Raw genomic sequence first — 15,187 nt, forward strand, 5'->3', positions numbered from 1 at the left:
AGTGCAGCTTTCCCCAGGAAGGAGGCTGGCAGGGTACATTCCATCAGCTAGCAGTAGCCCTTTCTGCAAAGGGAGTAGGCTTGAAGTGAGACCTCTGTTTTGCTGTTTACTTATTTAGTTCTTATATCCAATGAAATTTATTCATTAGTTGTGTAGTTCAAAAATAATAAAGTGAAAAAAGTGTTGCTTCTCAGTGTGCTTTATTAAAATATTCTGTGAAGGTGAACATGTCTCAGTAGTACTGAGGAGAAATAGGGCTCGTTATTTAAATGACTGATATGTTTCATTATCAAAATAAAATTCCCATCATGTGCAGTGGCTCATGCCTGTAATCCCAGCAATTTGGAAGGACAAGGCAGGTGGATCACTTGAGGTCAGGAGTTCGAGACCAGCCCAGCCAACATGGCAAAACCCTGTCTCTACTAAAAATACAAAAATTAGCCAGGTGTGGTGGTGCACACCTGTAGTCCCAGCTACTCAAGGGGCTGAGGCAGGAGAATCGCTTGAACCTGGGAGGCAAAGGTTGCAGTGCACTGAGATCGCACCACTGCATTCCAGCCAGGGCGACAGAGCGAGACTCTGTCTCAAAAAAATAAATAAAATTCCCAAAATTTCATTAATTATATTGTTGGTGATAGTACTTAGTCACAGATAGAGAGAAATTCACTTGATTCAGATCTGAAAATATTTTTAAAAGGGTTTTCTTTTGGTTCACACATTAAGTGAGTTACCAACATTGATTCTCCTGCTGTAAAGGACCAATGAAATTAAATTAGGATTGTTGAATGCTACCAAGCTTCATTAGTCCATTTACCCCGCAGAATGTGTTTCTGGAATTGGCAGTCTCTGAACATTGTGCCATACTGAGACTAAATTTGCAGCCAGCCAAAACATTTAGGTGACATACCACAGTGCAAAATGTGTGCATATGTGTTTGTGAGGGAGGCATTCCAGTGTTGGGAGCCAGCCTAGGGGGAGACCTTTGACCTGTCTGGACACCAGGAAACTGCCACTGAGCAAGAATCATTTTCACACAAAAAGTGAGCAACTTTCTGGTATTTTTGTGACTGTTTTATGTTTGAATAACTTGCCAGTGTCCTGCTGAAATGCCAAGAAAACAAGCTACAAAACCACAAGTGTGTCCTGTCTTTCCCCATTTGGCACATCCCAGCAAAAACGGAACAACATTATCAGAACATATGCAGTGTTTCTAAAAGCCAGCAACAGTGCAGTAATAAACGGGTGTGAAGTCAAAGCATATTGCCCTCTTCCCTTTATGAAAATGGGGTTCAAATGCTCCCCACCTGCTCTTAATTCAGCTGCCCAATTCTTTCCATGCTTTTTTTCTTGTGTTCAAAGAGAAATATTTTCCACACATAGTAACTTGAAAGATTCAGATTTAATTTATAATAGTTTCTCCACTGTTTTGTCATTTTTTGTGGTTTGTTTTTGCCTTCCTTTTAATTTTTAGATTTCTCCGTACTCTTCCAGTTTATCCTTTTTCTTTTCCTTTGAGTTTCTTAACACTGTTTCCCACCTCACCTTAGACTCTCACTGCCCTCCTCTTCTCTTAGTTGTTAGTTGAGCAGTTCTGTTGATTCTGTCTCATTAGTTAGCATTAGTTAGCAATGCTTCCTCTAGTTAGCATTCTTTGCACTTTAGTTCAGTGGTTCGGATGTGGATATAAACAGAATAGGTTGGAATGGGACAGATGGGTGACTAATCATCCCTGATTAACCCACAGATTGAATGTTCCATTACCTCTAATGTAATTAAGATAAGCTGGGGGTGATGCAATTAAGGGAAGAGAATTTTGATATTGGATCATTTATTTATTTTTTGAGACAGGGCCTTGCTCTGTCACCCAGGCTGGAGTGTAATGGTGTGATCTCGGCTCACTGCAACCTCCATCTCCAGGGTTCAAGTGATTCTCCTGCCTCAGCCTCCTGAGTTAGCTGGGATTACAGGCATCAGCCACCACGCCCAGCTAATTTTTGCATTTTTAGTAGAGATGGGGTTTCACCTCGTTGGCCAGGCTGGTCTCAAACTCCTGACCTCAAGCAATTTGCCTGCCTGGGGCATTTATTTTTATTTGAAACTGCTTATCACACTAATGGTAAATAGAACTACAGCAGTGTTCATTCAGGTTATGAGGGTGTTTCTAAATGAGTAGCCTGGCATACTTTCAGATACATCTGAGGATTTGAACCCAGAAAGCTGATAGTGTTCAAAGCACTTTCAAAGTACTAAGCAGGAGTTCTTGGCACACAGGCAGGCAGCCCAATTAACAGGGAATGGTTAATTCCTACTGTCGTCATTCTGACCCTTACCTGATGCTGAAAGTCTGTCTCCACTGTCCTCTTCAGCAGTTTCTGTGGGTGGTACATTGTCTGTTTTCTTTAATTGCCTTTGCTACTCTGCCACTGTTGGCCAGAGGTCTTGTCCTTAAGAAAAAGACTTAGTACACTTTGTGGTGCGCTCACTTCGTGTTGCAGCTCGGTAGGCTGTATAATGTATCAACCTTCCCCTGCCTCCTTCTACCCTACCTGATCCTCTTGCCACCTGGTCCTCCATTTGACCTTGCTGGGAGAGGCTAGAGGCTGAGGAGGCAGTTGGTTTGACCACTATGTGGGAAAGTTTTAGACAAAATTGTGGCTCACACTTGTCTATTCTTTCTGGACAACTTCTAAGAAAATTATCTCTTCCCCTCCACCCCACCTTTATGTTCCATCATACTTCTCTTCATTTAAAATGCATAACTTTCATGTTTAAGTTTACTGGTGTGAGCAAGAAGCAAAGGTTTTTCTCTGGGTATTTTTCAGCTCAGGCTAACTGACTGGAATGGTCCATTCTGCCTGACTCTCAGTGAAAAGAAAAAAACCAGTTGGAAGACTGTTTTTAAAGTTTGTGATTATCGTTTCTCCTGTGTCTGCAGAATATGTATTAGAAAAGGGTCCAGCAATGCACCAGCCTTCTTCCTAATCATATGTCTGTGTGTGTGTATGTCTGATGTCCTTTTTTCACATTTTAATAAATATTGGTCTAATTCGAAACATCCCAATTGTAGGAAGAGTATATGTATGTGATTTTTTTAACAGTTCCCCAAAGCTCATGCATATCAATATTATCAGTATAAATTATCTGGGTTGCCAATAATAAAGCAGGCATTGCTAATACTCATTCCCTTATTGTTGCCTAATTAGATGCCAATCTGAATGTAAATGAAATGGCTTTTTGAAAAGGCTTAAGCTGATGGGAAACCTGGTCTGCCAGTTGAAGAATAATAGGCTAAGAATAGTCATAATTCAATATATCTGTGTTATTTTAATTCTCAGATTTTTTTTTTGTCATCTTCCTTATTCCCTCTCCTGCCCCCTCCCCAGATTTCCTTTCTTTTTTCTTTACCTTCTGAATGCCTTTATTTTGGCAGCTACCTGCAACTACTAGTAGACAGTGGCTTTTCAGTAACTTTGAGTAGACTGGTAGGCAGTTTAATCCCAGAAGGCTATTTTTCTTTTGCTGGTTTACTTCCTTCTATGAAAATATTAGTGTTTCTTTAAAAAATAAAATAAAATCACTGGGGCCGAGTGCAGTGGTTCACGCCTGTCATCCCAGCACTTTGGGAGGCCAAGGTGGTCGGATCACTTGAGGTCAGGAGTTCGAGACCAGCCTGGCCAACATGGTGAAACCCTGTCTCTACTAAAAGTCTTAATACAAAAGTTAGCCAGGTGTGGTGGTGCATGCTTGTAATCCTAGCTACTTGGGAGGCTGAGGTGGGAAGATGGCATGAACTCAGGAGGCGGGGTTTGCAGTGAGCTGAGATCGTTCCACTGCACTCCAGCCTGGGCAACAGAAAAAAAAATGTATAATAATAATAATATAAAACACTGGGAGAAACTTTTTTTTCCTTTTCTTAGATGTTTATTATATCGTAAGATACTATTGATTTTATAATCCATCATTATTTTATATGCTACAAAGAAAAATTACTGCTATGATATACGATCTAATTTCAGAGCTTATATAAAGATGTTTATATTAGTAAACACATGGAAAGATGCTCAACATCACTAGTCATTAGGGGAACATAAAACCACAGTGAGATACCACTTTACACCCTTTAGGATGGTTACAAGCAAAAACAGGGGGAGAAAAAAAATATATATATATATATGGTTTTTATGTTTTTGTTTTCTGTGACAGTCTTGCTCTGTTGCCTAGGCTGGAGTGCAGTGGTGCAATCACAGCTCACTGCAACCTCTGCCTCCTGGGTTCAAGTGATTCTCATGTCGCAGCCTCCCAAGTAGCTGGGATTACAGGCATGCACCACCACACCCAGCTGATTTTTGTATTTTTAGTAGTAGTAGGTTTTCACCATGTTGACCAGGGTGGTCTTGAACTCCTGACCTCAAGTGATCTACCTGCCTTGGCCTCCAAAAGTGCAGGGATTACAGGGAGCCACCTTGTGTGGCCAGAAAAAAACGTTATTAAGTGTTGGTGAGGATGTAGAGAAATTGAAAACCTTGTGCACTGCAGGTAGGAATGTGAAGTGGTACAGCCTCTATGGAAATAGTATGGAGGTTCCTCACAAAATTAAAAATAAAATTACCATGCAGTTCCACTTCTGAGTATATACCCAGAAGAATTGAAAGCAGGGATATTTGTATACCCACGTTTATAGTATTATTCACAAAAGCCAAGAAGTGGAAGCAACTCGGGTGTCCATCAGTGAATGAATGGATAAAGAAAATGGTATATTCATACAATGGAATATTTTTCAGCTTTAAAAAGAAAGGAAATTCTGACACTTGCTACAACTCTTAAGGACATTATGCTGATTGTCTCTGGCCCATTTCACTCACAAAAAGACAAATACTGTATGATTCCATTTATGTGAGGTACCTTGAGTAGTCAAATTCACAAAAACAGAAAGTAGAGTGGTGGTTGCCAGGAGCTAAGAGATGGTGGTGATGGTTGCACAACAGTGAGAATGTACTTAATACCACTGAACTAGACACTTTAAAATGGTTTATATGAGCTGGGCACCGTGGCTCACACCTGTAATCCCATCACTTTGGGAGGCCGAGGTGGGCAGATCACCTGAGGTCAGGAGTTTGAGACCAGCCTGGCCAACATGGTGAAACCCCGTCTCTACTAAAAATATAAAAATTAGCTAGGCATGGTGGCGGGCACCTGTAATCCCAGCTACTCAGTGAAGTAGGGTATGTTGCAAACAGTTGTCAGCAAGTTTATTTAATTTTTTCTTTGGAGACAAGGTCTTGCTCTGTTGCCCAGGTTGGAGTGCAGTTTGTTTTGTTTTGGGACAGGGTTTTGCTCTGTCACCCAGGAGGGAGTGCATGTTGCGATCACAGCTCACTGCAGCCTCGACTTCCTGGGCTCAAGTGATCCTCCCACCTCAGTCTCCCAAGTAGCTGGGACTATAGGTGCACACCACTGTACCCAGCTAATTTTTTGTAGAGAGGGTTTTGCCATGTTGCCTAGGCTGCTCTCGAACACCTGAGCTCAAGCAACCTGCCTGCCTTGGCTTCCCAAAATGCTGGGATTACAGTTGTAAACCACCACGCTCAGCCAGTAAATTCTTTAAAGATAATTTTTAAAGTAGATTGCTTTTTCTCTACCTGTGGAGAAGTGGTCGGTCTGGAGGGCTTTAGGTTTCTGTTGGGTCTTAAAAGAAACCATGTTTTTTTGTTTTTGTTTTTTTTCCTGAGGATCATTGTTCTCTGTTCCTTTCTGACAGACCTTCGGCATGGCTGAGGAGTACCATCGAGAGTCAATGTTGGTCGAGTGGGAGCAAGTGAAACAGCGAATTCTGCACACACTGCTGGCGTCAGGAGAAGACGCCCTCGACTTTACTCAAGAAAGCGAGGTAGCTTGAATGCAAAAGATAAACTACTCTTAATAAAAACATGAAGTCAAAGAATGCTTGTCTACTTGACTAGTATTTTTGGCACAGTGGATCACTGTCTTCCTCTTGAAACACTTAGCTTTTAGAATGCCACATTTGCCTGGACTTCCTCCAACATGTCTGCCTGCTTCTACTTAGTCTCCTTTGCTGAGCTTTCGTCAAATTCCCTGACCTCTATAGGTTTGAGTGTCCCAGGGCTCAGTCCTTGACCTCTTCAGTTTCTCTCTCAGTCACTGTCCTGTGATTTCATCTGGGCTTGGGGCTTTAAATACCTATCATCTCTATGTCAAAGAGTTTCAGATTTACGCCTGCAGCCTTGAACCTTAGTGCTAATTTATCTAGTTAATTTATCTAGCCAGTATTAATTTATCTAGTTGCCTTCTTGGCACTGCTTGTATGTCTCGTTGCCATCACAGGTTAAGTATGTCCAGAATTGAGTCATGATAGCAACTCCTTCCCTATCCTCCTTCTCTTCTCACAGAGTTCCCTATCTTTATAAATGGCAGTTCCAGTTTTTCACTTGCTCAAATCAGACACCTCAGCCTCTCTTTTGTCCTCTCCATCTTGCCCATTTCACACCCGGTCTCTTTCACATGTTGACAAATCCAGTTAACCCTGCCTTAAAATATACCCAGAATCCAACCACTTCTCATTGCCTCCATTTTTAACACTCTGGTACAAATCACTGTCATCTCTTGCTTGGATTATTGAATTGGCCTCCTAACTGTTTGTTGTTATTGCCCTGTAACAGATTACTCCAGACCTGGTTTGTTGAAAACAAGTGGTTATTTCTGGCTCAGGGTCTCTAGGCGCAATCAGGGTATTGGCCAAGGCTGCACTCATTTCAAGGCTAGATGCAAGAGGCATATACTCGCAAGGTCATTCATATGGCTGTTGGCAAGCCTTAAGTCCTCTCTGACTCTTGGCTGCAGACATCATTTTCTTTTCAAATGAGCCTCTATATTGTGCTGCTCAACAGCATGATAGCTTGCTTCCCCTAGAACAAGAGGGAAGGGGTCTGAGGGAGAGCTAAAGAGCCCCCAAGACAGAAACTATCATCTTTCTGTAACTTAAAAGTAGTATCCCACCTCTGTTGGTCAGAAGTAAGTCACTAAATCTAGCCTACACTCCAGGGGAGAGGATTATGCAAGGGCTTGACTACCAGGAGGTGGGAGTTATTGGGGCCATCTTAGAGGCTGCTGACCACTCTGGTCTTTGTGCTTTTGCTGTTGCACGCTGCTACAGTCTCAACACAGCAGCAAGAACACAACTTAAAGGACAGGTTAGATTGTGTCACTTCTCTGCTCAGAACCCTTCAGTGACTCTCATCTCATACAGAATGAAAACCAAAGTCTTCACTTTGACATGTGGGTCCCTACAGACCTAGTCTTGTTGCCTCTCCAAGCTCATCTTGTGCTGCTTTTCCCATTGCTCTTGCTGCGCCAGCTGAACGGGCTCCTTACAGGTTGCTTCAGCAAACCTGGTAGCCCTGCTTCTGCCTCTGGTCCTCTGCGCTTCCTGTTGCTTCTGCCAGGAATGCCCTTTCCCCAAAGGACTGCATGGCAGTCTCTCTCACTTCCTTCAAATATTTACGCAGTGCCATCTCAGACCTTCCAAGGCCCTGAAATCCAAATCAACCCCTTCTTATTCAACACTTTGCATATCCCCTTCTCTTGCTGTATTTTTCTTTTTGGCATATCCTTCTGTGTGCCATAGTATATGTTTTATGTCTTTATATTGTCTCTTTCTCCCATTAGAATGTAAGCTTATTGAAGATAAGGATCTTTGTTTTGTTTATTCCTTTATCTCCAGTGCCTGGAAGAGTCCCTGGAACACTGTAGATTCTCAGGAAATATTTGTTGAGTGAATCATTTGACTGTAGCTAACTTCATGCTAGCTGAAGTATTAGGGATATATTGAAACAGTGTATTTTAGAATGGTTATGTTAAGTAGCCCTTTTCTTAATTGCCAGTGTTAATTGACTGGCAGTAGTGCTAAGTTGAGATTTTTTTTCCCTTTTTAAAATTTAAAAATATAAGCAGTGTGGCCAGGTGTGGTGGTTCACGCCTGTAATCCCAGCATTTTGGGAGGCCAAGGAGGGCGGATCACAAGGTCAGGAAATCGAGGCCATCCTGGCCAACATGGTGAAACCTGGTCTCTACTAAAAATACAACAATTAGCTGGGCATGGTGGCATGTGCCTGTAATCCCAGGTACTCGGGAGGCTGAGGCAGGAGAATCGCTTGAACCAGGGGAGTCAGAGGTTGCAGTGAGCTGAGATCCCGCCACTGCACTCCAGCCTGACGACAAAGCGAGACTCCATCTCAAAATATAAATATGTATATATATGCAGTGTGGTTGTATGATTCAAATATTAAAGCACCTTGTCCCCAAATACCCTATTCTCTTCTCCCTTTGTCTTCCCCATAGGTAGTCACTATTAGTACTTTCTTGTGTAAATTTGCAAAGTGTCTTTATACAAGTATATGAGACTGTATATGCTTATCCCCATTCCTTCTTACACAAACATTAGCTACTGCATGCTCTGTTTTGCATTTTTTCTTTCTTCCCTTCATGTATCCCAGAGATCTTTCCTGAGAGGGATTTTGAGGCTACATCCAGGAGCAGCAAAAAAGAGTGTCTCACTTTATCTGTGATTTTTGCCTTGTGCCAGAGGGAGCCAGGGCTTGCCACACATTTACCACCCAGGTGTTGAGGAAGGACAGCCCTGGGCTTTTTCCTAGCTTTTCCAGTTCAGGGTGACTAGTTCTGAGGCTTTGTCCAAGTTATTTAATTAACCCTGCAGACCTTCAGGGTCTTTACTGATTGAAATGAGATTATTGGGGAAGATAGTGATAATGTAAAGCACCTGACCCATAATAGCAATTCCCTATTGTCTTTTAAAAAGCAGTTTCATGTAATTTAGAGGTGAAGATTTAAAATTATGTTACAAAAATTATGTTACAAAAATTATAGTGCTAGATGTTTTCAGGTAATATCAGTGCTTCCTGATAAATCTTTTTTTTTTCCCTCAAGTTATTTCATGAGTAGCTAAGATTCTTTTTGCACATCGAGATAAGAAAACTGAGGCTCAGAGAGACACATAATATGCTGGTAAGACTCAGGACGGTTGGCCTATGGACTCTTACTCTACTGAGGTCTAGGTCAAAGATACATAGGTTGGCAAAGGGTAACTGCACATCCGGTATCTATTCCTGGTTTGTTCCTGATTTAAACACCAAGGTTTTTGGTTTGGTTTTGTTTATTAAACTAGCCCCCAAATAAATAGATGCCAAAGTCATTGTGTTGGGAAATTGCTCATTAAGGACCCTGTCCCATATTTCTTAGACTTAAAGATTTCAGACTGAAATCAGAGTCTTTGGGAACGAAGAACAAATGTATAGTATCGTTGGTCAGCCTAATGTTTCTTTCTCAATTCTTTGTGAATCTCAGCAAATAATTAGAACAGCTCATGGTTTTATAAACTTCACTTTTTAAAATGGTGTTAATAGGTTGTGTTCTGTATTGGGATTTGGAAGTAATTATAAATTGATAATGGGATGTTCTTTCTTGATTGCTCTTCTCTTAAAAATAGAATAGTCTGTTTAGTAGACTCTTCTTACTTGACCTCAAGTCCCCTTGGAAGGGAGTTATCTATGCTTTTGCTGTTCTCTATTGTGACACCTGGCAGAGTAGATAGTTTGTAAATGTTGGCAAGTGATGCATATAGGTCTTTCTTCAGATTATCCAGGAAACTGCCCTTTTCTGGAATCTTACAGATTTTGTTGTTTGTTGTTTGAACTTTTTTCCTGATGTATAACGTATATATGGAAAAGTGTGCAGACGTAAGTATGCAACTCAGGCTGAGTGCAGTGGCTTACACCTGTAATCCCAGCATTTTGGGAGGCTGAGGCAGGAGGATCACTTGAGTCCAGGAGTTTGAGACCAGCCTGGGCAACATAGTGGGACCCCGTCTCTACAAAAAGAATTTTTTTAATTAGCTGGACATGGTTACATGCTCCTGTAGTCTGAGCTACTCAAGAGCCTCAGGTGGGAGGATCGCTTGAACCCAGAAGGTTGGGGCTGCAGTGAGCTGTGATTGCACCACTGTACCCCAGCCTGTACACCCAGCCTGGGCAACACAGTGAGACTCTGTCTCAAAAAATAAAAATATTTTTTAAAAGTGTACAACTCAATCATCACAAATGGAACACACCCAGATGAGGAAACAGAACATTACCAGCACCCCAGAAATCCTCTCTGTGGTCCTTTCTGGTCACTACCCCTGTCAACAAGGGAAACCACCGTCTTGACATCCAGTATCATAAATTAATTTTGCCTGTTTTTGAACTTTACGTAAATGGAGTCATACAATATCTACTGTTGTTTCTAGGTGCTTTTATGTAACCTTTTGTGTACTATTGGATGTACTTTTAAGCCATTCATTCTCATGGCTAAATAGTATAACTGCAATTTGTTTATCCATTCTAGTATTAGTGAACCTTTGAGTAGTTTCCAGTTCTTTTATAAATAGTGCTATTGTGAGCATTTTTGTGTTTTGGTGAGCACATATTTACATCTCTGTTGGGTACACCTAAGAGGGGAATGGCTGAACCAGAGGGTATGCATGTGTTCCGCATTAGTAGATACTGCCAAACTGTTTTCCAAAATGGTTGTATTGGTGTTGGTGTACCCTCCCACCAGCAGTATGTGAGAATTCCATTTGTTCCATATCTTTGCCACATGTGATGTTTCTGTCCATTCCAGTGTGTATGTGGAACCTTGTGTTTTTATAGGCCTTTCCCATATAATTTCCTTCAAAAGAATGAAAAGGTGATATCTTCACATGGATAGACACTTTGTCCACCCTCTTTATAGGAGAATACACAACGTAAAAGGCATAAAAGACAGGTTTTGGTATTCAGCAGGCTTTGGGTCCCCAAGCCTGGGCTTCCTCATTATGAAATATCATTTTTTTGTTGTTTTTTTGAAACAGAGTCTCACTCTGTCACCCAGGCTGGAGTGGAGTGGCGTGATTCTCGTGATCTTGTGATCCGCCCGCCTTAGCCTCCTGAATAACTGGGATTACAGGCATGCGCCACCGTGCCCAGTTAATCCTTGTATTTTTAGTAGAGATGGGGTTTCACCATGTTGGCCGGGCTGGTCTCGAACTCCTGACCTCAAGTGATCTACCCTCCTCCCCTTCCCAAAGTGCTGGGATTACAGGTGTGAGCCACTGTGTCTGGCCATGAAATGCCTTTCTTGAAAAACTGTTGTTGTAAGGAATGTAGAATATGTAAAGTGGCCAGCCTGGTGCCTAGCATAGTGTACACAATCAGCACATTCTAGCATTCTTTGTGCGATTGTTGGTGTTTGGTAAGATACACATTTTTACTTTAATCATTTTGATATGGATCCATCCCTTTTTAAGTGTTTTCCTTGATTTATAAAGTATCGTTAGGAATCAAAAAAATCTTTGCATATAAATAGAGGAGATAATTAAGGGAGTTTGATGATATCTAAAACATTCTTTTCTGGGCACCTTATTGTCAGGAATAAGGTCATTGGAATACAGAGTCATTAGTTAAGAAGGCAGTTTCACATCATTTTGAGCTGACCTTAGCACTTGAAGGAAAATGTCCAAATTTGGGTAATATAATATAAAGAGAGGCTCAAAGCTCTTTTTTTTTTCTAAGCAAAAAGTACGCTAGGATATAGTGGTTTCTGAAACATGATTTTCCCCCATGCCTTCCAATAATAGGAGTTTCCCCCAGTTCTTTCTAAAGGAGACATTGGTAATATCTGTTCCTAGCAAGTTTTTTTTTTTGAGACAGAGTCTTGCTCTATTGCCCAGGCTGGAGTGCAGTGGTGCAATCTCGGCTCACTGCAAGCTCCGCCTCCTGGGTTCACGCCATTCTCCTGCCTCAGCCTCCCGAGTAGCTGGGACTACAGGCGCCTGCAACCACGCCCAGCTAATTTTTATATTTTTAGTAGATACGGGGTTTCACTGTGTTAGCCAGGATGGTCTGGATCTCCTGATCTTGTGATCCGCCCGCCTCGGCCTCCCAAAGTACTGGGATTACAGGCGTGAGCCACTGCGCCCGGCCCCCCTAGCAAGTTTTAATAAAGGAAATGATGCTTCAGTAGCATAGAGTCAATTTGGGAAATTAATTTCCTTAGGATATCATTGGAAGAAAAGGGTATATTTTTTAGAGGAAAGTAGGAATTGAAAGATTGTTACTAACTCTTTAAGTTGTGGTGTGAATAAAAATGATATGCTTTGAAACAAAAATGAGACCCCTGGCTACGAATCCTCGCATCCCAGTTTTGTGTCTGCTTAGCGTGAGGAAGAACTTCCCTGTTGAGGCTTGCATGACAGCATGCAAGATTCGAGCAGTTTGGGGAATCCATGATGTACCTTAGCCAATTTTTAAAACAACATTTAAAGGTAAATTTAACCTGAGTGTAGTCTACTGACTGCTTTGTGATATTAGACATAGTCAATGGGCAATCCCTTAATGTATTGTCTGGAAAATGACTCAGCAAGAAACAGGCTCATTAGAGAAGCTGAACTGTGGCTTAATGAGTGTAGATAATGGTAACATTTCACACTATGATATGTGAACAGTGTATGTTGAACATAGTCGCTAATTTTGATAACTGTCTTAATACCATATTCCATCACTTCTCAGTCATGCATCTGTTTTACATCTCAACATCTCTCAAATCAGGATATGTCTTAAATTCAGTAGTATATCATTAACAGCATTTTAAAATTTCTTAGTGATACATAAAATGACAGTGTTTTACAATAGGTGGACTATTAGATGAAATGAAATACAGTAGAATATGAACTAACAGTTTGAAAACTGCAGACCATAGGATTCTGAACTGTATTTTGTGACTCCCTGGCAGTTTCCTTGGGGATGGACCCAGTTCACCTGTTAGGGGTTTGAGTAGGAGTTCAGGTATAGAAAGTGCTCTGCTGCTCTTTCAAAAAGATTTTTTAAAAACCTCAACTCAACAGGCCCTTGATTTTATTGTCGTGATGTATCATACACAAACTGTCTGATCTTGTGTGCTCTTCTGACAGTAGAGGAGTGTAGACCCACTCTGCTGCTCTTCCCATCCTGCACCCAAACACAACCTGTCAGTGATGCACACCCTTCCAGTTTCTCCAAGGTGCTTACATGCACATTTGTATATCTTATCGATTTATTATCACAAATAGATATTATTTTGTATATTCCTATAATTTTGCATTATGTTGTTGTACATATTTTACAACTTCTCCTAGATTGGTACACGTAGGTGTCTGTCGTTTTTTAGTAGTTATAATAGTGTTCCAGCCTATGTGTGGCTTAGGTATTCTTCTCATTTTGTCCATGGTCACACAGTCATTAGTAGGGTTAATAAGGTCACACAATTATTAGCTGGGTTGTGTTTAGGACCCTCGTCCTCTCTGGTCCCTGGTTGGTGTTTTTTTCCTGGTAGTACTGGACTTTTGCATACATATTTTAAAGCTAACTATTGTGAATTAATCACCATGTTTCCATTTTGCTTACATAAAGCCAAAACATTCCACTTAGAAGTTAAATTCTTTTCCATCTGCAGCATCATCGTATTTTCTTACTACCCTATATTCATTTTGCTAGGAGTGCTAGTTGCATTCCTTTTTTTTCTTTTTATCCCCCACCTTTGAGACAGGGTCTCTGTCACCCAGGTTGGAATACGGTGGCGCAATCTCAGCTCACTGCAACTTCCGCTTCCTAGGCTCAAATGATCCTCTCGCTTCAGCCTCCCAAGTATTATAGCTGGGACTACAGGCGCACTCCACCACACCCAGCTAATTTTTGTTTTTGTTTTTTGTAGAAACGGGTTTCGCCATGTCACCCAGGCCGGTCTTGAACTCCTGGACTCAAGCGATCCACCTGCCCCCAGCCTCCCAAAGTGCTAAGATTACAGGCATGAGCCACCACGCCCTGCCTGCATTTCGTTTTTTCTAACTAGAATATGCTTTCCTTGGAAAAGATTTTTATGCATCCCTGGATACACTTTGTACGATAGTAGGTGCTTAATAAAAGTTTGCAGTTCCCTCCTGCCACTTTCTATCCCCATCCTGTCCTGGAATGGCTGTCTTGGGAACACCATGTACTCTGATGAGACCTTTCTCAGTTTGTACTCCCAGAGGCTGCTGTTTTTCCACATATATGTCTCCAGACTCCTGGGTGAGCTGCTTGTTTTCCTCTAAAAGAAGAAACCCTATCGTCTTCCCTGCTCTTTTGATCTCTGGCTCTCTGCTTCTGTCAACTTGTCTTGTCGTCCTTGCTATGGCTCCGCCAGACCCCACTGCAGAGAACCCCAGAGATTAGTGGCTTTCCCAGCCCTCAGGCAATCCCTGGCTGTGGAATTCCAGCTAAATATTTGCCGGTTCCTCTGTTCAGGAATGTGCAATCCTCTTGTGGATAATTGACTTTATGTGTGGTGAAATAGCGGCTTGGTCAAGGGCAACTGAAGGATAGGTACCTTTGAAAACAAGAGCATTAGGCAAAATTAATTTAAATGGAAATTTGAAGGCTGAAACCCAACTACTTTTTAAATGGATAATTTTAAAAATTAGGTTTTTAGCACTGGAAAATATTTCTCAAGGCTGTTCATGTATATTTAGCCACAACAACTGTGTCCTTGCAAAAATGCTTTAGTGCTGTTCTCCTTTTCATTTCTTTGTTTATTCTCCTTGACTAAGTTACTGGAATTAACGGGCTTAGTGCTGTGTCCTGTAAAAAGACTGTGGAATCTCCAGCTTTTGGATAGCTCTGTTTTAGAAAGGTGGCTGTCTTAGAGAACAGTCCTTAATACAGTGTTAATGGGAAGACTCAGAATGAGTCCAGAAGTATAAAATGCCCTGGCTGTGGAGGGGCTTCCATCAAACAAGGAATGTGTATTCATTGTAGAAAAACGAAATGAGACTTTCAGCCTACACAAAGTAAAATACTTTAGGTCATATTTCTGAGGTGTCCATATCTGTCCATTGTTGTTGAGCATAGGATTTGCTCCTGTGTTCGTTGTGGTGGTTTCTTTTTGTTTATAAAGTGATAACAGCTAGCATTTATTGACCATATGTTGGGCACTGTGTTGAGGTCTTCCACTTATTCCTCACAACAGTGCTGTGAGGTAGGGATTCATACTATTTTTGTCCCCATTTAACCTTCATCCCAATGCTATGTGGTGGATACCATTACCACCCCCCACTTTACAGCTA

The 15,187-nt window shown here is 41.5% G+C and overlaps 1 protein-coding gene across 6 annotated transcripts in view; it reads left to right on the forward strand.

Moving 5' to 3' along the window:
- The window catches only part of NUP93 (nucleoporin 93), a 118,183-nt gene that overhangs the window by 67,783 nt on the left and 35,213 nt on the right, over positions 1 to 15,187 (forward strand). For all 6 annotated transcript variants that reach the window (XM_005591991.5, XM_005591992.4, XM_065537180.2 and 3 more), the window contains one exon: positions 5,759 to 5,887. In XM_005591991.5, coding sequence (XP_005592048.1) covers positions 5,759 to 5,887 — 129 coding nt within the window. The remainder of the gene's footprint in view (positions 1 to 5,758; positions 5,888 to 15,187) is intronic.

Source organism: Macaca fascicularis, chromosome 20 (assembly GCF_037993035.2).
Source record: "Macaca fascicularis isolate 582-1 chromosome 20, T2T-MFA8v1.1".
Lineage (NCBI taxonomy): Eukaryota > Metazoa > Chordata > Mammalia > Primates > Cercopithecidae > Macaca > Macaca fascicularis.